Source organism: Panulirus ornatus, chromosome 36 (assembly GCF_036320965.1).
Source record: "Panulirus ornatus isolate Po-2019 chromosome 36, ASM3632096v1, whole genome shotgun sequence".
In the NCBI taxonomy this organism is placed as follows: domain Eukaryota; kingdom Metazoa; phylum Arthropoda; class Malacostraca; order Decapoda; family Palinuridae; genus Panulirus; species Panulirus ornatus.
In genome coordinates this window covers 2,747,614-2,771,209 of record NC_092259.1, presented here as the reverse complement: position 1 = coordinate 2,771,209, position 23,596 = coordinate 2,747,614, and the positions used below count along the sequence as shown (strand labels likewise).

The 23,596-nt window shown below is 41.4% G+C and overlaps 1 protein-coding gene across 4 annotated transcripts in view; it reads left to right on the top strand.

Annotated features, from left to right (window-relative positions):
- Positions 1-23,596, top strand: part of LOC139760256 (solute carrier family 23 member 1-like) — a 268,117-nt gene that overhangs the window by 141,968 nt on the left and 102,553 nt on the right. For all 4 annotated transcript variants that reach the window (XM_071683190.1, XM_071683188.1, XM_071683189.1 and 1 more), the window contains 3 exons: positions 2,458-2,697; positions 19,991-20,120; positions 20,576-20,708. In XM_071683190.1, coding sequence (XP_071539291.1) covers positions 2,458-2,697; positions 19,991-20,120; positions 20,576-20,708 — 503 coding nt within the window. The remainder of the gene's footprint in view (positions 1-2,457; positions 2,698-19,990; positions 20,121-20,575; positions 20,709-23,596) is intronic.

Here is a 23,596-nt window from a genome sequence, read left to right as displayed (position 1 = left end):
CTCACATCATTTGCTCTCACCTTTAGCCATTCTACACTCAACCTCTCCTGATACTTCCTCATACAAGTCTCCTTTCCAAGCTCACTTACTCTCACCACTCTTTCTCCTCAACATTCTCTCTTCTTTTCTGAAAACCTCTACAAATCTTTGCCTTCACAAGATAGTGATCAGACATCCCTCCAGCTGCCCCTCTCAGAACATTTACATCCAAAAGTCTCTGTTTTACATGCCTATCAATAAACACATAATCCATTAATGCCCTTTGACCATCTCTCCTACTCACATATGTATGCTTATGTATATCCTTTTTTTTTTCTCTCCGCGTTTGCAAGGTAGCGCAAGGAAACAGACAAAAGAAATGGCCCAACCCACCCCCATACACATGTATATACATACGTCCACACACGCAAATATACATACCTACACAGCTTTCCATCGTTTACCCCAGACGCTTCACATGCCCTGATTCAATCCACTGACAGCACGTCAACCCCGGTATACCACATCGATCCAATTCACTCTATTCCTTGCCCTCCTTTCACCCTCCTGCATGTTCAGGCCCCAATCACACAAAATCTTTTTCACTCCATCTTTCCACCTCCAATTTGGTCTCCCACTTCTCCTCGTTCCCTCCACCTCCGACACATATATCCTCTTGGTCAATCTTTCCTCACTCATTCTCTCCATGTGCCCAAACCATTTCAAAACACCCTCTTCTGCTCTCTCAACCACGCTCTTTTTATTTCCACACATCTCTCTTACCCTTACGTTACTTACTCGATCAAACCACCTCACACCACACATTGTCCTCAAACATCTCATTTCCAGCACATCCATCATCCTGCGCACAACTCTATTCATAGCCCACGCCTCGCAACCATACAACATTGTTGGAACCACTATTCCTTCAAACATACCCATTTTTGCTTTCCGAGATAATGTTCTCGACTTCCACACATTCTTCAAGGCTCCCAGGATTTTCGCCCCCTCCCCCACCCTATGATCCACTTTCGCTTCCATGGTTCCATCCGCTGCCAGATCCACTCCCAGATATCTAAAACACTTTACTTCCTCCAGTTTTTCTCCATTCAAACTTACCTCCCAATTGACTTGACCTTCAACCCTACTGTACCTAATTACCTTGCTCTTATTCACATTTACTCTTAACTTTCTTCTTTCACACACTTTACCAAACTCAGTCACCAGCTTCTGCAGTTTCTCACATGAATCAGCCACCAGCGCTGTATCATCAGCGAACAACAACTGACTCACTTCCCAAGCTCTCTCATCCCCAACAAACTTCATACTTGCCCCTCTTTCCAAAACTCTTGCATTCACCTCCCTAACAACCCCATCCATAAACAAATTAAACAACCATGGAGACATCATACACCCCTGCCGCAAACCTACATTCTTTTTAAACCAGGTATTCCCAATCATCAGTCTTTTTCCTCACACAAATCCACAAGCTCTTCACTATTTCCATTTACAACACTGAACACCCCATGTACACCAATTATACCCTCAGCTGTCACATTAATCACCTTCACATTCAAATCACCCATCACTATAGCCTGGTCTCCCGCATCAAACCTGCTAACACACTCACTCAACTGCTCCCAAAACACTTGCTTGTCATGATCTTTATTCTCATGACCAGATGCATAGGCACCAATAATCACCCATCTCTCTCCATCCACTTTCAGTTTTTCCCTTATCAGTCTGGAATTTACTTTCTTACACTCTATCACATACTCCCACAACTAGATTTTTCACACTGGAAATTGTTCCAGTTTTTCTAGCTATGAGAACACGAACCAGTCTCAAGGTATGCTCATGTTTTCATCCCATGAATACCATGACTGATTACGGGAAGTGGGATGATACCATTCGTGTTTTTTCTTTTCTACCTCATCCTTATATAGATATTAAACTATACAAGGCTTGAAGAACTGATTGTTCATAATTTTAGAGACCTCACTTTATTGGTTTCTTCATACTGAAGAATGCATTTACCTGGTGTATTGTACAAAGTGAGCAGGAATTTTTCTGTTCCAGCAACCAACATGGCATGGGCAAAAGCAAGCCTCAGTCATGGCCATCTTGGACAAAAGATGTGAGATGTGCTTCAGAAGCTGACTGAAAGGAATGAATTTTTGACTTTGTTTGTAGTGAAAATTTTCAATGTGTGTGAAATGTTTGTAGTGAAAATTTTCAATGTGTGTGAAATGTGACAACTGATTGTGGTATCATAATGAATAGCAGAATTTATAGCATTATTCTATAAGGCCAGTATGTAATGTAGGATGGATGATTGTAACATTAATAAGACCAATTATTAGATAGAGAAAATCATGCATATTGCTGGCAGTGAGATCATATAGGTGAATCATCTCCTCTCTTTGCCCTTATCACAAGATCTTTTCCTCATTGCTAACAGTTTATGTTATCTTTTAGGTGGGTAGTCGACGTGTTGTACAGACTGGAGCCCTCATCATGATTTTGTTTGGAGTTCTTGGCAAGTTTGGAGCTCTGTTTGTGACCATCCCAGGGCCTGTAGTGGGTGGTGTGTTTTGTGTCATGTTCTCCATGATCTTTGCTGTGGGTCTCTCCACACTTCAATACATTGACCTTAATTCCTCCAGGAACCTCTTTGTGGTTGGCTTCTCTTTGTTCTTTGGCCTGGCTCTCCCAAAGGTATGTAATACAATGTTTTCACTTCAGAAATATTCTTTTATGATATATATATGTTTATGTTATCCCTGGGGATAGAAGAGAATGAATGCTGCCCATGTATTCCCTGCATGTTGTAGATGGTGACAAAGAGGGATGGGAGTTCGTGGTCAGAAAACCTCTCCTCCTGTATTACTTTCCAAAAGAAGGAGCAGAGCAAAGAGCCAAGTGAGGAATTTTCCTTCTGAAATTCTGTCATCTGTTCTTGATGGTACCTTGCTCATTTGGGAAATGGCGAGAATTTATGAAAAGAAAAAAAAGATGTTTTTGTACATGACTATATCACAAGAGAATTCATTGTTTATTATTATTATTATTATTATTATTATTATTATTATTGTTATTATTATAATCGCTGTTTCCTGCTTCAGCGAGGTAGTGCCAGTAAACAGACGAAGAATGACCCATCCACTCATATACACATATACATACATAAATGCCCATACACGCACATATACATACATATACTTATCATCATATACATACACAGGTATGTACATACATACCCATGTACATATTCATACTTGCTTGCTTACATCCATTCCTGTTGCTGCCTCGTCACACAGTTAATAGCATCCCTTTATCTTCTATAACCCTGGGGAGAGAGGAGAATCAACACTGCCCATGTATTCCCTGCATGTCGTAGAAGTTGTTTAAGAGGGTTGGGAGTGGGTGGTTAGAAAACCTCTCCTCCTGTATTACTTTCCAAAAGGAGGAGCAGAGCAAGGAGCTAAGTGAGGAATTTTCCATCTGAGATTCTGTCATTTGTTCTTTATGCTACCTTGTTCATGTGGGAAATGGCGAGTATTTATGAAGAGAAAAAAGATGTTTTTGTAGATAACTGTATCACGAGAATTCATCGTTTATTATTATTATTATTATTATTATTATTATTATTATATGGGACAATGAATACTTCCCATGTATTCCCTGCTTGTCGTAGGGGCGATTAAAGGGGGCAGGAGCGGGGGGCTGGAAACCCCCCTCGTATTTGAATTTCTAGAACAGGAAACAAGAAGGAGCCATGCGGAGAGTGCTCATCCTCCTCAAAGGCTCAGATTGGGGTGTCTGAATGTTTGTGGATGTAACCAAGATGAGAAAAAAGGAGAGATAGGTAGAATTGTTTGAGGAAGAGAACCTGGATATTTTGGCTCTGAGTGAAACAAAACTCAAGGGTAAAGGGGAAGAGTGGTTTGGGAATCTCTTGGGTGTAAAATCAGGGGTTGGTTTGAGGACAAGAGGAAAGGAAGGAGTAGCACTGCTCCTGAAGTAGGAGTTGTGGGAGTATGTGTTAGAGTGTAAGAAGGTAAACTCTAGATTGATGTGGGTAAAACTGAAAGTGGATGGAGAGAGATAGGTGATTATTGGTGCCTATGCACCTGGTCTTGAGAAGAAAAATCATGAGTGGCAAGTGTTTTGGGAGCAGATGAGTGAGTGTGTTAGCAGCTGTGACGCAGGAGACCGAGTTATAGTGATGGGTGATCTGAACGCAAAGGTGAGTAATGTGGGAGTGGAGGGTATAATTGTTGTACATGAGGTGTTCAATGTTGTGAATGGAAATGGTAAAGAGTTTGTGGATTTGTGTGCTGAAAATGGACTGTTGATTGGGAATACCTGGTTTAAAAAGAGAGATATTCATAAGTATACATATGTGAGTATGAGAGATGGTCAGAGGGCGTTATCAGAATATGTGTTAATTGATAGTCATGCGAAAGAGAGACTTTTGGATGTTAATGTGCTGAGAGGGGCAGCTGGAAGGATGTCTGATCACTATCTTGCGGAGGTGAAGATTTGTAGAGGTTTTCAAAAAAGAAGAGAGAATTTTGGGGAGAAGATAGTGGTGAGTGTAAGTGAGCTTGTAAAGGAGACTTGTGTGAGGAAGTACCAAGGGAGATTGAGTGTAGAATGGCAAAAGGTGAGAGCAAATGACGAAAGAGGAGTGGGGGAGGAATGGGGTGTATATAGGGAAGCAGTGATGGCTTGTGCAGAAAATGCATATATCTTGAGAAAGGCGGGAGGTGGGAAGATTAGAAAGGATAGAGAGTGGTGAGATAAAGAAGTAAGACTGTTAGTGAAAGAGAAGAGAGAGGCATTTGGACGATTTTTGCATGGAAATTGTACAGATGACTGGGAGATGTATAAGAGAAAGCAGCAGGAGGTCAAGAGAAAGGTGCTAAAGGTGAAAAAGAGGGAAATGAGACTTAGGGGTGAGAGAGTATCATTGAATTTTAGGGAGAATAATAAGATGTTTTGGAAGGAGGTAAATGGGGAGGTAATAACAAGTATTGATTAAGTGAGAAGGAGATGGACTGAGTATTTTGAAGGTTTGTTGAATATGATTGATGATAGAGTGGCAGATATAGGGTGATTTGGTCGGGGTAGTGTGTGAAGTGAGAGGGTCAGGGAGAATAGTTTGGTGAAGAGAGAAGAGGTAGTGAAATCTTTAGGGAAGATGAAAGCCGGCAAGGCGATGGGTTTGGATGGTATTGCATTGGAATTTATTAAAAAAGGGGGTGACTGTGTTGTTGATTGGTTGGTAAGGATATTCAGTATGTGGATGGATCATGGTGAAGTGCCTAAGGATTGATGGAATGCATGCATAGTGCCATTGTACAAAGGGAAAGGGGATAAAGGTGAATGTTCAAATTACAGAGGTATAAGTTTGTTGAGTATTCCTGGGAAATTATATGGGAGGGTATTAATTGAGAGAGTAAAGGCATGTACAGAGCATCAGATTAGTGAAGAGCAGTGTGGTTTCAGAAGTGGTAGAGGATGTGTGGATCAGGTGTTTGCTTTGAAGAATGTATGTGAGAAATACTTAAAAAACAAGATGGATTTGTATGTAGCATTTATGGATCTGGAGAAGGCATATGATAGGGTTGATAAGAGATGCTTTGTGGAAGGTATTAAGATTATATGGTGTGGGAGGTAAGTTGCTAGAAGCAGTGAAAAGTTTTTACCAAGGATGTAAGGTATGTGTATGAGTAGGAAGAGAGGAAAGTGATTGGTTCCCAGTGAATGTCAGTTTGTGGCAGGGCTGCATGATGTCTCCATGGTTGTTAAATTTGTGTATGGATGAGGTGGTTAGGGAAATAAATGCAAGAGTTTTGGAGAGAGGGGCAAGTATGCAGTCTGTAGTGGATGAGAGGGCTTGGTAAGTGAGTTAGTTGTTGTTCGCTTATGATACAGTGCTGGTGGCTGATTATGGTGATGAACTAAAGAGGTTGGTGACTTGAGTTTGGTAAAGTGTGTGAAAGAAGAAAGTTGAGAGTAAATGTGAATAAGATCAAGGTTGTTAGGTTCAGTATGGTTGAGGAACAAGTTAATTGGGAGGTAAGTTTGAATGGAGAAAAATTGGAGGAAGTGAAGTGTTTTAGATATCTGGGAGTGGACTTGGCAGCGGACGGAACCATAGAAGTGGAAGTAAGTCACAGGGTGGGGGAGGGGGGGAGGTTCTGGGAGCTTTGAAGAATGTGTGGAAAGCGAGAACGGTATCTCAGAGAGCAAAATTGAGCATGTTTGAAGGAATAGTGGTTCCAACAATGTAATATGGGTGCAATGCATGGGCTATGGATAGGGCTTTGCAGAGGAGGGTGGATTTGTTGGAAATGAAATGTTTGAGGACAATATGTGGTGTGAAGTGGTTTGATCAAGTAAGAAATGAAAGGGTAAGAGAGATGTGTGGTAATAAAAAGAGTGTGGTTCAGAGAGCAGAAGAGGGTATGTTGAAATGGGCATGTGAAGCATCTGGGGTAAACCATGGAAAGGTCTGTGTGGCCTCAAGTGGAAAGAGAGATATGGTTTCGTTGCATTACACATGACAGCTAGAGAATAAGTGTGAATGAATGTGGCCTTTTTTTTTTTTTCCTTTCCTAGCGCTACCTAACTGGAGGGTGGGGGGTGGACGCTGTTTCATGTGTGATGGCATGGCGACAGGAATGGATGAAGGCAGCAAGTATGAATATGTACTAATGTATATGTATATGTCTGTGTATGTATATATATATATGTATACGTTGAAATGTATAGGTAAGTTTATATGCGTGTGTGGACGTGTATGTATGTATAGACATGTGTATGTGGGTGGGCTGGACCATTCTTTCGTCTCGTATCTTGTGCTACCTCGGTAATGTAGGAGACAGCGACAAAGTATAATAAATAAAATGAATAATGTATATATATATTTATTTATTCATTTATTTTGCTTTGTTGCTGTCTCCCACGTTAGCGAGGTAGCGCAAGGAAACAGACGAAAGAAAGGCCCAACCCACCCACATACACATGTATATACATACACGTCCACATATAGCACATATACATACCTATGTATCTCAATGTATACATATATATACACACACATATACATATATACCCATGTACATAATTCAAAGTGTCTGCCTTTATTCATTCCCATCTCCACCCCGCCACATATGGAATAACAACACCCTCCCCCTTATGTGTGCGAGGTAGCGCTAGGAAAAGATAACAAACGCCCCATTCATTCACACTCAGTCTCTAGCTGTCATGTAATAATGCACCGAAACCACAGCTCCCTTTCCACATCTGGGCCCCACAGAACTTTCCATGGTTTACTCCAGATGCTTCACATGCCCTGGTTCAATCCATTGACAGCACGTCGACCCCGGTATACCACATCGTTCCAATTCACTCTATTCCTTGCACACCTTTCACCCTCCTGCATGTTCAGGTCACTGATCACTCAAAATCTTTTTTACTCTATCTTTCCACCTCCAATTTGGTCTCCCACTTCTCCTCGTGCCCTCCACCTCTGACACATATATCCTCTTGGTCAATCTTTCCTCACTCATTCTCTCCATGTGACCAAACCATTTCAAAACACCCTCTTCTGCTCTCTCAACCACACTCTTTTTATTACCACACATCTCTCTTACCCTACTATTACTTACTCGATCAAACCACCTCACACCACATATCGTCCTGAAACATCTCATTTCCAGCACATCCACCCTCCTGCGCACAACTCTATCCATAGCCCACGCCTCACAACCATACAACATTGTTGGAACCACTATTCCTTCAAACACCCATTTTTGCTTTCCGAGATAATGTTCTCGACTTCCACACATTCTTCAAGGCTCCCAGAATTTTCGCCCCCTCCCCCACCCTATGATTCACTTCCGCTTCCATGGTTCCATCCGCTGCCAAATCCACTCCCAGATATCTAAAATACTTCACATCCTCCAGTTTTTCTCCATTCAAACTTACCTCCCAATTGACTTGACCCTCAACCCTACTGTTCCTAATAACCTTACTCTTATTCACATTTACTCTCAACTTTCTTCTTTCACACACTTTACCAAACTCAGTCACTCGCTTCTGCAGTTTCTCACATGAATCAGCCACCAGTGCTGTATCATCAGCAAACAACAATGGACTCACTTCCCTAGCTCTCAACCACAACAGACTTCATACTTGCCCCTCTTTCCAAAACTCTTGCATTCACCTCCCTAACAATCCCATCCATAAACAAATTAAACAACCATGGAGACATCACACACCCCTGCCGCAAACCTACATTCACTGAGAACCAGTCACTTTCCTCTCTTCCTACACGTACACATGCCTTACATCCTCGATAAAAACTTTTCACTGCTTCTAGCAACTTGCCTCCCACACCATATATTCTTAATACCTTCCACAGACCATCTCTATCAACTCTATCATATGCCTTCTCCAGATCCATAAATGCTACATACAAATCCATTTGCTTTTCTAAGTATTTCTCACATACATTCTTCAAAGCAAACACCTGATCCACACATCCTCTACCACTTCTGAAACCACACTGCTCTTCCCCAATCTGATGCTCTGTACATGCCTTCACCCTCTCAATCAATACCCTCCCATATAATTTACCAGGAATACTCAACAAACTTATACCTCTGTAATTTGAGCACTCACTCTTATCCCCTTTGCCTTTGTACAATGGCACTATGCACGCATTCCACCAATCCTCAGGCACCTCACCATGAGTCATACATACTTTAAATAACCTTACCAACCAGTCAACAATACAGTCACCCCCTTTTTTAATAAATTCCACTGCAATACCATCCAAACCTGCTGCCTTGCCGGCTTTCATCTTCCGCAAAGCTTTTACTACCTCTTCTCTGTTTACCAAATCATTTTCCCTAACCCTCTCACTTTGCACACCACCTCGACCAAAACACCCTATATCTGCCACTCTATCATCAAACACATTCAACAAACCTTCAAAATACTCACTCCATCTCCTTCTCACATCACCACTACTTGTTATCACCTCCCCATTTGCGCCCTTCACTGAAGTTCCCATTTGCTCCCTTGTCTTACGCACTTTATTTACCTCCTTCCAGAACATCTTTTTATTCTCCCTAAAATTTAATGATACTCTCTCACCCCAACTCTCATTTGCCCTTTTTTTCACCTCTTGCACCTTTCTCTTGACCTCCTGTCTCTTTCTTTTATACATCTCCCACTCAATTGCATTTTTTCCCTGCAAAAATCGTCCAAATGCCTCTCTCTTCTCTTTCACTAATACTCTTACTTCTTCATCCCACCACTCACTACCCTTTCTAATCAACCCACCTCCCACTCTTCTCATGCCACAAGCATCTTTTGCGCAATCCATCACTGATTCCCTAAATACATCCCATTCCTCCCCCACTCCCCTTACTTCCATTGTTCTCACCTTTTTCCATTCTGTACTCAGTCTCTCCTGGTACTTCCTCACACAAGTCTCCTTCCCAAGCTCACTTACTCTCACCACCCTCTTCACCCCAACATTCACTCTTCTTTCCTGAAAACCCATACAAATCTTCACTTTTGCCTCCACAAGATAATGATCAGACATCCCTCCAGTTGCACCTCTCAGCTCAGTAACATCCAAAAGTCTCTCTTTCGCGCGCCTGTCAATTAACACGTAATCCAATAACGCTCTCTGGCCATCTCTCCTACTTACATAAGTATACTTATGTATATCTCGCTTTTTAAACCAGGTATTCCCAATCATCAGTCCTTTTTCAGCACATAAATATACAAGCTCTTCACCATTTCCATTTACAACACTGAACACCCCATGTATACCAATTATTCCCTCAACTGCCACATTACTCACCTTTGCATTCAAATCACCCATCACTATAACCCGGTCTCGTGCATCAAAACCACTAACACACTCATTCAGCTGCTCCCAAAACACTTGCCTCTCATGATCTTTCTTCTCATGCCCAGGGTGGGGGAGGGGGCGAAGGTTCTGGGAGTGATGAAGAATGTATGGAAGGCAAGAATATTATCTCAGAAAGTAGAAATGGGTATGTTTGGAGGAATAGTGGTTCCAACAATGCTATATGGTTGCAAGGCGTGGGCTATAGATAGGATTGTGCGGAGGAGGGTGGATGTGTTGGAAATGAAATGTTTAAGGACAATATGTGGTGTGAGGTAGTTTGATTGAGTAAGTTTTGAAAGGGTAAGAGAGATGTGTGGTAATAAAAAGAGTGTGGTTGAGAGAGCAGAAGAGGGTGTATTGAAATGGTTTGGTCACAGGGAGAGAATGAGGGAGGAAAGATTGACAAAGAGGGTATATGTGACAGAAGTGGAGGGAACGAGAAGAAGTGGGAGACCAAATTGGAGGTGGAAGGATGGAGTGAAAAAGATTTTGAGCGATCGGGGCCTTAACATGCAGGAGGGTGAAAGGCGGGCAAGGAATAGAGTGAATTGGAACGATGTGGTATACTGGGGTCGACGTACTGTCAATGGATTGAACCAGGGCATGTGAAGAGTCTGGGGTAAAGCATGGAAAGTTTACTAGGGCTTGGATGTGGAAAGAGAGCTGTGGTTTTGGTGCATTATACATGACAGCTAGAGACTGAGTGTGGACGAATGTGGCCTTTGATGTCTTTTCCTAGCACTACCTCGTGTGCATGTGGGGGGAGGGAGTTGTCATTTCATGTTTAGCGGTGTGGCAACAGGAATGAATAAAGGTAGCAAGTATAAGTTATATACATGCGTATATATGTATATGTCTGTGGATGTATATATATGTATACGTTGAAATAAAGGCAGCAAGTATGAATTATGTACATGCGTATATGTGTATATGTCTGTGGATGTATATATTTGTATACGTTGAAATGTATAGGTATGTATATGTGTGTGTGTGGACTTATATGTATATATGTGTGTATGTGGGTGGGTTGGGCCGTTATTTTGTCTGTTTCCTTGCTCTACCTTGCTAACGCAGAAGACAGTGACAAAGTATAATGAATATAATAAATAATATATTTATTTTATGTTATACCGGGGTTGACGTGCTGTCAGTGGATTGAATCAAGGCATGTGAAGCATCTGGGGTAAACCATGGAAAGCTGTGTAGGTATGTATATTTGCGTGTGTGGACGTATGTATATACATGTGTATGGGGGGGGGTTGGGCCATTTCTTTCGTCTGTTTCCTTGCGCTACCTCGCAAACGCGGGAGACAGCGACAAAGTATAATAAAAAATAAAAAAAATAATTTTATGTTTATTTATTACACTTTGTTGCTGTCTCCCATGTTAGTGAGGTAGCACAAGGAAACAGAGGAAAGAATGGCCCATCCCACCCACATACTTATGTATATACATACACGTCCACACACACATATATACATACCTGTACATCTCAATGTATACATATATGTACACACACAGACATATACATATATACGCATGTACATAATTCATACTGTCTGCACTTTATTCATTCCCGTCGCCACCCCGCAACACATGAAATGAAAAACCCCCCTCCCCTCACACGTGCGCGAGGTAGCTCTAGGAAAAGACAACAAAGGCCACATTCGTTCACACTCAGTCTCTAGTTTCATGTATAATGCACTTAAACCACAGCTCCCTTTCCACATCCAGGCCCCACAAAACTTTCCATGGTTTACCCCAGACGCTTCACATGCCCTGGTTCAATCCATTGACAGCATGTTGACCCCGGTATACCACATCGTTCCAATTCACTCTATTCTTTGCACGCCTTTCACACTCCTGCATGTTCAGGCCCCTGATCACTCAAAATCTTTTTCACCCCATCTTTCCACCTCCAATTTGGTCTCTCACTTCTCCTCGATCCCTCCACCTCTGACACATATATCCTCTTGGTCAATCTTTCCTCACTCATTTTCTCCATGTGACCAAACCATTTCAAAACACCCTCTTCTGCTCTCTCAATCACACTCTTTTTATTACCACACATCGCTCTTACCCTTTCATTACTTACTCGATCAAACCACCTCACACCACATATTGTCCACAAACATCTCATTTCCAGCACATCCACCCTCCTCCGCACAACTCTATCTATAGTCCACACCACGCAACCACATATCATTGTTGGAACCAATATTCCTTCAAACATACCCATTTTTGCTTTCCAAGATAACGTTCTCGACTTCCACACATTCTTCAACACTCCCTGAACTTTTGCCCCCTCCCCTACCCTATGATTCACTTCCACTTCCATGGTTCTATCTGCTGCCAAATCCACTCCCAAATATCTAAAACACTTCACTTCCTCCAGTTTTTCTCCATTCAAACTTACCTCGCAATTGACTTGTCCCTCAGTCATACTGTACCTAATAACCTTGCTCTTATTCACATTTACTCTCAGCTTTCTTCTTTCTTACACTTTACCAAACTCAGTTACCAGCTTCTGCAGTTTCTCTCCCGAATCACCCACCAGCGCTGTATCATCAGCGAACAAGAACTGACTTACTTCCCAAGCTCTCTCATCCACAACAGACTGCATACTTGCCCCTCTTTCGAAAACTCTTGCGTTCACCTCCCTAACAATCCCATCCATAAACAAATTAAACAACCATAGAGACGTCATGCACCACTGCCGCAAACCAACATTCACTGAGAACCAATCACTTTCCACTCTTCCTACAAGTACACATGCTTTACATACTCGATAAAAACTTTTCACTGCTTCTCACAGCTTGCCTCCCACACCATATATTTTTAATACTTTTCACAGAGCATCTCTATCAACTCTATCATATGCATTCTCCAGATCCATAAATGCTACATACAAATCCATTTGCTTTTCTAAGTATTTCTCACATACATTCTTCAAAGCAAACACCTGATCCACACATCCTCTACCACTTCTGAAACCACACTGCTCTTCCCCAATCTGATGCTCTGTACATGCCTGCACACACTCAATCAATACCCTCCCATATAATTTACCAGGAATACTCAACAAACTTATACCTCTGTAATTCGAGCACTCACTTTTATCCCCTTTGCCTTTGTACAATGGCACTATGCAAGCATTCTGCCAATCCTCAGGCATCTCACCATGAGTAATACGTACATTGAATAATCAACCCACCTCCCACTCTTCCCCATGCCCCCAAAAACCCCTTTTGCGCAATCCCCTCACTGATTCCCTAAATACATCCCCTTCCTCCCCCCCTCTCCTTTCTTCCCCCTTGGGTTTTCCCCCCTTTTTCCATTCTGTACCCCAGTCTCCCTGGGACTTCCCAAAACAAGGCTCCTTCCCCAAGGGTCACTTAACCCCTCACCACCCTCTTTACCCCCAACATTCACTCTTTTTTCCCCGAAAACCCATACAAAACTTTTAAATTTCGCCCCCACAAGGGTAAAAGATCAAATCCCCCCAGTTGCACCCCTCACCCCCAATTTAAAATCCAAAAGTCTCTCTTTTCGCGCCGCCCGTCCCAAATTAACCAAAGTAATCCAAAAACGCTCTTTTGGCCCATTTTTCTCCTACTTACATAATTAAACTTATGTATAAAATTTGCTTTTTTTTCCCGGTATTTCCCCAAACATCAGTTCCTTTTTTTAGCACATAAATAACCCAAACTCTTTTACCATTTCCTTTTTCAACACTGAACACCCCAGGGAAAAACCAATTTTTTCCCCCCAACTGCCACATTACCAACCCTTTTCAAATTTAAATCACCCATCACTATAACCCGGGCCCTCGTGCATCAAAAACCACTAAAAAACTCATTCCGCTTTCTCCCCAAAAAACTTTCCTTCAAAACTTTCTTCTCATGGGCCCCGGGGGGGGGAGGGGCAAAGGTTTTGGGGTTTATGAAGAAGTATGGAAGGCAAGAAAAAATTTTCTCAAAAAAAGTAGAAAAGGGTAATTTTGGAGGAATAGTGGTTCCAACCCAAAGCAAAATGGTTGCAAAGGCGGGCTAAGAATAGGGTTGTGCGGAGGAGGGTGGGTGTGTTGGGAAAAAAGGGAAAAGTTTAAGGACAAATGGGGGTGGAGGTATTGGGTTGAGTAAAGTTTTGAAAGGGGGAAAGAATGTGTGGAATAAAAAGAGTGTTTGGTTTTTAGAGCAGAAGAGGGGGTAAATTTAAAAAGGTTTTTGGGCCCGGGGGGAAAAATGAGGGGGGAAAGATTGACAAAGGGGGGTAAATGTTAAAGAAGGGAGGGGAAAGAGGGAAAAGTGGGGGACCAAAAATTTGGGGGTGGAAGGGTGGATGAAAAAGATTTTTAAACGTCGGGCCTTTCCCTGCAGGAGGGGGAAAGGCGGGCAAGGAATAAGTGAATTGGAAAACGATGTGGTAAACTGGGGCCCCACGTACCCGCAAAGGGTTGAACCAGGGGAAAAGGGTTTTTTAAAAGCTGGGGGAAAGCATGGAAAATTTTCCCAGGGCTTGGGTTGGAAAGAGAGCTGTGGTTTTGGGCATTATAATGACAGCTAGAGACTTTATTTTGGACGAATTGGCCTTTTAATGTCTTTTCCTAGCACTACCCGAGGGGAAAGTGGGGGGGGGGAGTTTTCATAACAAGTTTAGCGGTGTGGCAACAGAATGAATAAAAGGGAAACCCAAATATAAGTTTTAAACATTCGTATATAAAGTAAAGTCTTTGGAAAGTAAATAAATTAAAACGTAAAATAAAGGGAGCAAGAAGAATTAAAGTACATTCGTAAAGGGGTTTTAATTTTTGTCGTGGGTGTATATATTTGTATAACCCTTGAAATGTTTTAGGATGTATAAGTGTGGGTGTGGACTTATATGTATATAAGTGTGTTAAAGTGGGTGGGTTGGGCCGTTTTTGTCGTTTTCCTTGCTCTAAACCTTTTCTAACGGGAGAAGAAAAGTGACAAAGTAAAAAAGAATATAAATAAATAATATAATTTTTTTTTATTTATTAAACCGGGGGTTTACGTGGGTGTCAGTTGGGTTGAATCCCAAAGGGATGGAAGCATCTGGGGTAAACCATTTTGGGAAACGTGTTTGGGAGGGGATATTTGCGTGTGGGACGAGTATAAAACATGTGTATGGGGGGGGAAAGGGCCTTTCTTTTCGTCCCTTTTTCCCTTTCGCTACCTTCGCAAAAACGGGGGGAGACAGCCCACAAAGTATAAAAAAAAATAAAAAAAAATAATTTTAAAAGTTTATTTAAATTTCAAAATTTGTTGCTGTCCCCCCATGTTAGTGAGGTAGCCAAAGGGGAAAAAGAGGAAAGAATGGCCCCTCCCACCCACAAACTTTATTTAATACAACACGCCACACACACATAATACCTACCTTACTTTTTCAAAGTATAAATAAATGGGACACAAAGCACAAATAACATATATACGCATGTACATAAAATTTAAAACTGTCTGCACTTTATTCATTCCCGGGCGCCCCAAAACCCCGCAACCATGAAAGGAAAAAACCCCCCCCCCCCTCCCACGTGCGCGAGGGAGCTCTAAAAAGAAAAAACAAAGGCCACATTCTCCCTCCAGCTCTAGTTTTATGTAAAAACACATAAACCAAAGCTCCCCTTTTTCCCCATCCAGGCCCCCCAAAACTTTTCCCTGGTTTAACCCCAAAACGCTTCACTTTCCCCGGGTTTAAACCTTTTACAGCAAGTTTTTCCCCGGGAAAACCACATCGTTTTCCCAAATTTACTCTATTCTTTGCACCCTTTCACACTCCTTTCAAGTTCAGGCCCTTAACACTCAAAACTTTTTTCCCCCCCATCTTTCCCCCCTCCCCCCAAATTTGGGTTTTCTCCCCTTCTCCTCGATCCCCCACCTCTGACACAAATATCCTCTTTTTTCAATCTTTCCTCCCTCATTTTCTCCATGTGACCAAACCATTTTAAAACACCCTCTTTTTGCTCTCCTCAAACCACACTCTTTTTATTTTTCCAAAAAACAACGCTCTTCCCCTTTTATTTCTTTCTCGATCAAAACCCCCCCACACACATATTTTCCCAAACATCTCATTTCCAGCACATCCACCCTCCTTCCCACAACTCTATCCATAGCCCACGCCTCGCAACCATACAACATTTTTGGGAACCACTATTCCTTCAAACATACCCATTTTTGCTTTCCGAGATAATGTTCTCGACTTCCACACATTCTTCAAGGCCCCCAGGATTTTCGCCCCCTCCCCCACCCTATGATCCACTTCCGCTTCCATGGTTCCATCCGCTGCCAGATCCACTCCCAGATATCTAATACACTTCACTTCCTCCAGTTTTTCTCCATTCAAACTCACCTCCCAATTGACTTGACCCTCAACCCTACTGTACCTAATAACCTTGCTCTTATTCACATTTACTCTTAACTTTCTTCTTCCACACACTTTTCCAAACTCAGTCACCAGTTTCTGCAGTTTCTCACATGAATCAGCCAGCAGCGCTGTATCATTAGCGAACAACAACTGACTCACTTCCCAAGCTCTCTCATCCCCAACAGACTTCATACTTGCCCCTCTTTCCAAAACTCTTGCATTTACCTCCCTAACAACCCCATCCATAAACAAATTAAACAACCATGGAGACATCACACACCCCTGCCGCAAACCTACATTCACTGAGAACCAATCACTTTCCTCTCTTCCTACACGCACACATGCCTTACATCCTCGATAAAAACTTTTCACTGCTTCTAACAACTTTCCTCCCACACCATATATTCTTAATACCTTCCACAGAGCATCTCTATCAACTCTATCATATGCCTTCTCCAGATCCATAAATGCTACATACAAATCCATTTGCTTTTCTAAGTATTTCTCACATACATTCTTCAAAGCAAACACCTGATCCACACATCCTCTACCACTTCTGAAACCACACTGCTCTTCCCCAATCTGATGCTCTGTACATGCCTTCACCCTCTCAATCAATACCCTCCCATATAATTTACCAGGAATACTCAACAAACTTATACCTCTGTAATTTGAGCACTCACTCTTATCCCCTTTGCCTTTGTACAATGGCACTATGCACGCATTCCGCCAATCCTCAGGCACCTCACCATGAGTCATACATACATTAAATAACCTTACCAACCAGTCAACAATACAGTCACCCCCTTTTTTAATAAGTTCCACTGCAATACCATCCAACCCTGCTGCCTTGCCGGCTTTCATCTTCCGCAAAGCTTTTACTACCTCTTCTCTGTTTACCAAATCATTCTCCCTAACCCTCTCTCTTTGCACACCACCTCGACCAAAACACCCTATATCTGCCACTCTATCATCAGACACATTCAACAAACCTTCAAAATACTCACTCTGTCTCCTCACATCATCACTACTTGTTATCACCTCCCCATTAGCCCCCTTCACTGATGTTCCCATTTGTTCCCTTGTCTTATGCACTTTATTTATCTCCTTCCAAAACATCTTTTTATCCTCCCTAAAATTTAATGATACTATCTCACCCCAACTCTCATTTGCCCTCTTTTTCACCTCTTGCTTCTTTCTCTTGACCTTCTGCCTCTTTCTTTTATACATCTCCCAGTCATTTGCATTATTTCCCTGCAAAAATCGTCCAAATGCCTCTCTCTTCTCTTTCACTAATAATCTTGCTTCTTCATCCCACCACTCACTACCCTTTCTAATCTGCCCACTCCCACACTTCTCATGCCACAAGCATCTTTTGCACAAGCCATCACTGCTTCCCTAAATACATCCCATTCCTCCCCCACTCCCCTTACGTGCTTTGCTCTCACCTTTTTCCATTCTGTACTCAGTCTCTCCTGGTACTTCCTCACACAAGTCTCCTTCCCAAGCTCACTTACTCTCACCACTCTCTTCACCCCAACATTCTCTCGTCTTCTGAAAACCTCTTCAAATCTTCACTTTCGCCTCCACAAGATAATGATCAGACATCCCTCCAGTTGCACCTCTGAGCACATTAACATCCTAAAGTCTCTCTTTCGTGCACCTATCAGTTAACATGTAATCCAATAACACTTTCTGGCCATCTCTCCTGCTTACATACGTATACTTATGCATAAATGTAGATATAAAACAGTCAGCTGTGCATATGGCACGATGGTCTAATGATGAAATCTTCCGAGAGGATGACATTAGGGATATTTTGAAGTTTAATTTCTTTCCTAGCCAGAAAACTGGGGACTGCTGGTACTTTGTCCACAGAGCTACAATTTCTCCTTATCACATATAACACTTGACAACACTTATATCATGCAACTATAGGTTTTCTTGGGGTAAGTGCTTTGTGCTAACCCTGTCTTTTGGTGAAATGGCTGGAGTGATAGATAGAAGTATTGGGCAGAATGTTAGATACAAGCTGTAGGTAGGCACATTAGGTAGAATTAGTGAGTTGGAACATTAGGCAGGAATATTAAGTAGACTCGTAAGTAGAAATAGTTGGTAACACTGGGTAGGAGGCTCTGAAAATACTGTGCCAGAGTTACCCTCTGCTAGTCACCTATTACGAATGAGGCACTAAAGGCTAAGAAGCAAGATGCCAAAAGACATCTGTCAAGTTAAGGCTGATTGTCCAGTTGTTTAACAGTACAGTATAATGAATGATTTGTAAGCTGGTAATCTTGAACTTGTGCTTCAATATAAGGGTGTTCGGAAAAGACAGATCCAAAACAACAGTTCCTTTTTAATTCCCATTTTGGACTGGAAAAGGTCTTACTGCAGGCTTTTTGATGTCCTTGCCTATCAATTCTACATTGTATTCTAGTGATAGCAGAGTCAAAGGCAGTTGTAGGTTTTTACTCGACTGGTATGTGAGATACTGTACTCAAGCCCAGATCTCTAGACATTAGATACACTCATACGTCAAACTTCTGGTAAACTCATGATTAGCAAAGAGCAGTTATGAGGAAAACCTGCTTGAAGACACAACTCATTGGCTTGGAAGGGGTTGCCTGGAAAGGGCACCTCTGCTTTTGGTAGAGGAGAGTGGAAGGAGGAGCCTTCTGGAATTATTCCTTTCAAGATTAGAGATAACAGGGCTCCAATTTGTTGTCTTCACCATATACTTCCCTTCTAGAAACAGTTTTCTAATGCTGGTGATTTCTAAAGATCCAGGTCAAAGTATCTCCTTAATAGTCTCATGGAGAAAATAAGAAGGCACAGCCTTGTCGTGTGCACTGTTGTTGAGATAGAGATTGAAGGAATTCTTTGCTTGTAAAACTGGAAGTTGTTTAGGCATGCCATAAGACTCCCCAGTGAGGTCTAGTTAATCTAATGCTCTATTTGGAGAGGAAAGGATTCACAAAATGCAAAGTGTATGGCAGTATTTTGACAAAGAGATTTGGTGTCCTCAAGGCTGTGGAACATAAGTCTGAAGATCTTCGAAGGGAAAAAGGCCTCTAACCTTTCCTTGTAACAACGCTGTATGTTGGTACCATCTGTGTTCCCCTTTTCTATTAGTTCTGTGTGCTTCTTTAGATGCAGTAACCAGCCTTGAGCAAATTTGAGAAACTTATTCTTGTTTCAGCTTGATATAGGATTTGAAAAGTTTTCTGAATATTTTCTTATCCATATTCTTGATTGTGATTCTGATGTTTGCCAGCAGATAGTTTCTCCTCTTTACTATTCTTAGATGGGACTCTGGTGACAGGTTAGGGATGATGTCTGTTTCAAAGATCCCCTCCCACACAGATTCTTGCAGCTTATATCTTGCTAGATAATATTCATGTCAAGGTCTTCATTCACTGCATACCATTCTTATTAACGTTCACTCAAGTTGATTGGTAACATTCTCAGGTGATATTTTGATGTAGCAGTTACTGAGATTGAAAATTTCAACACAGATGAAGCAATAATATTTAAGCTATCTGATGTGAAATCACAGCAAGTTACAAAGCAATTAAGGAAACAGAATTTTGCATTGATGATCATAGAAATCCATTTCCAAATTTATTCCTAAGTACAAATGGCTGTATTTCAAAAATTGCCAAAGCTAACTTCCATCACCTCTGACAGTGGATGGAGGGAAACCCTGGAGTAATCCAGACAGGGGAGCCTACAGTGGACCAGATCCTGACAGTGCTGCTTCAGACCTCCATGTTTGTTGGGGGCTTCCTTGGTTTCGTGCTGGACAACACTGTGCCAGGCAAGTCTAGGGGGTACCATGTTAGCTGGTAGACAAATGTTACTCTATCTGTTCAGTTTGTATCCATTTCCCTGTAGAAGACGTAATGGTGATAAAGAGTCACTTGAGAATAGTTCTGGTTTCCTAAATATCCTCCTTTTTGTAACTGTAGTGTATTTTGTATGCTCAAACTTATTTTATGAATATCCTTGTATCCTTTATAGTTTTATTCAGTATACTGTTATTTACCATATACTTGAATGAAGATGTTATCATACTCCACCAGCACATGATTACACTGCATGTCAGAATTCATCTTTGATAAGGCTGTATCATAGTGAGTGGACAGAAGAGAGCACATTCTCATGAAGGACCTTGAGGTTACAGTTCAGTATCTACCTTTAGGTTATTAGAAGTTTGTTATAGCAAAGAATACTCCTTATGCATTCACCTTACTATTGTTATTTTTTTGACAGGCACTCCTGAAGAACGTGGCATTTTAAAGTGGAATGCTCGCATACCAAGCTCAGAGAAGGATGATGGATGCAAGTCACAGAACCAGAAGTCAGATTGTTATGACCTTCCCATTGGCATGGACTCAATCAGAAAGTAAGTTTCCTCTACCAGATAATCTAGGAAACAGTAGAAAAAGTGCAAACTGGTTTAAGGAAGAAATAATTACTGTAAGAGGACAGAGTTCAATAGGAAGCCAGGGGTGTTTGAGAAGGGTTGTGATAAAGAATAATGATTGAGTAGAAAATGAAAAAGAAGTCATAACAAGAGCTAGGTTAAGGCTGGAGGGTATAGGGGGAAAGAGATACTGATAGTGGCATTGGTAGCAAATGGTGAAAAAATGTTTTCTTGGTGGAGAGAGAGAGAAACAAGAATTTTGTAATTCCATTTTGAGTAAAAAGGTGGGATCAAGGAGAGGAAGACAAAGTTGATTAAAAGTTGATTGATGGGAAGATGCAATAACAAAGTAATATGATGGAGCATGTGGAGAGTTGACTGGTACATCATATGAACTTCCCAGAATAACACTACTCTACCAAAAAGTTGGCAAATTTGAAGATGGTAAACCACAGCCTTGAAATGTAACTTGGCAGTGTAAGAACATGGTCATGTTAGTGCAACACCTTTGGTGCACATGGCAGGTGGCAGGTTCCTGATTGTTGATAAAAACTTTTAGAGTATGTGTAGTACTTGTTTGAAAATACAGTCAAATATAGTATGAGCAGTTGGTTTAATATACATGTGGGAATGTGTCAAGGTTATTTTAATCACCAAGGATGTTTAATATCTTTAAGGATGAGGTGAATGGGAGGTGGGGTAATTACAGTGCACTGCTCGGAACAGAATGGAAGCTGCCAAAATATCTAAACTGTATGCTGATGAATCAATCAGTCCATCAGACTGTTTATATCTCAGATGACTTTTCCCTACATGAACTCCCTCAAGGGAATGGCCTTGGCAAAAGTTTACATAACTGGTGAACTTCATTGAATCTGTTCCATTAACTGAATCACAGGAGGAACCAGTTTATTTTAGGTTGGTTTTATGTTGTTAGTAGAGGAATTGTAAGATTAAATGCATTTAAGAGAGTTGGTTTGAATGGAAAGCTAAAGATGAGAGTAAAGCTCTGCAACAGAGAATTGAAGATGCACTAGAAGCTCTGGTAAATGGGAAGAATGTGAGGATAATTTGCAAAAGTGGTTGGTATAATCTTGATTTACAGCTGTGAAATTCAGGTTTTTTAAAAACAAAATAGGTAAAAAAATTAGTAATGAATGAAGATGTAATAAAGATGTGATGTGAAGAAATCATATCAAAGATACATGGATAAAAGTCTTTTGAGAAAACATGGTGGATGGTAGGTGGGCCAGGAAGATACATGGTATTATAAATGAAGATATTTTATTGTATTTCAATTTCGAAAAGGGGAAGAATGGTATTTCAATTTCTAAAAGGGGAAGAATGGTTTGGAAAAGTCTTAGAAGTAAAGTCAGGGGTTGGTGAGAAGACAAGAGCTAAGGAAGCAGTAGTGCTACCCCTGAAGCAGGAGTTTGGGGAGTGTGTGATAGAGTGTAAGAAAGTAAATTCTAGATTGATATGGGTAAAACTGAGGGTACCTGGTTATGAGAAGAAAGATCATGAGAGGCAAGTGTTTTGGGAGCAGCTGAGTGTGTTGGGAGCTTTGATGCATGAGACCAAGCATTAGTGATGGGTGATATAAATACGAAGATGATTAATGTAGGAGTTGAGGGTATAATTGGTGTGCATGGGTGTTCAATATTGTGAATGGAAATGGTGAAGAGCTTGTAGATTTGTGTGCTGAAAAAACTGGTGATTGGGAATACCTGGTATAAAAAGTAGGAGAGATGTTCTTAGGGCATTATTAGATTACATGTTAATTGATAGGCATGTAAAAGAGAGACTTTTGGATGTTAATGTGCTGAGAGGGGCAGCTGAAGGGATATTTGATCACTATCTTGTGGAGGCAAAGGTGAAGATATGTAAAGGTTTTCAAAAAAGTAGAGAGAATGTTGGGGAGAAGGGAGTGGTGAAAGTAAGTGAACCTGCACAGGGCACATGTATGAGGAAGTACCTGGAGAGATTGAGTGTAGAATGGCAAAAGGTGAGAGCAAATAATGTGAGGGGAGTGGGGTAAGGAATGGGATGTATTTGGGGAAGCAGTGATGGCATGTGCAAAAGATGCATGTGGCATGAGAAAGGTGGGAGGTGGGCAGATCAGGAAGGTTAGTGAGTGGTGGGATGAAGAAGTAAGATTGTTAGTGAAAGAGAAAAGAGAGGCATTTAGACAATACTTACAAGGAAGGCGTGTAAATGACTAGGAGATGTATCAGAGAAATTGGCAGTAGGTCAAGAAGAAGGTGCAAGTGTTGAATAACAGGGCAAGTGAGAGTTGGGGTGAGAGAGTATCACTAAACTTTAGGGAGGATAAAAAGATGTTTTGGAAGGAGGTAAATAATGTGCATAAGACAAGAGAACAAATGGACACACTGGTGAAGGAGGCAAGGGGATAAGTAATATAAGGTAGTGATGAAATGAGGAGATGGAGTGAGTATGTTGAAGGCTTGTTGAATGTGTTTGATGATAGAGCGGCAGATGTAAGGTGTTTTGGTCAGGGTGGTGTGTGAAGTGAGAGGGTCAGGGAGAATGGTTTGGTTAAGAGAGAATAGGTGGTGAAAGCCTTGTGGAAGATGAAATCGGGCTTGGATGGTATTGCAGTTGAATTTATTCAGAAAGGGGGTGATTGTGTTGATTGGTTGGTAAGGATATTCAGTGTATGTATGGATTATGGTGAAGTGCCTGAAGATTGGCGGAATGCATGTGGTAGAGGATGTGTGGATCAGGTGTTTGCTTTGAAGAATGTTTGTGAAAAATGTTGAGAAAAACAGTTGGATATTTATGTGGCATTTATGGATCTGGAGAAGGCATATGATGGTTTTGATAGAGATGCTTTGTGGAAGGTCTTA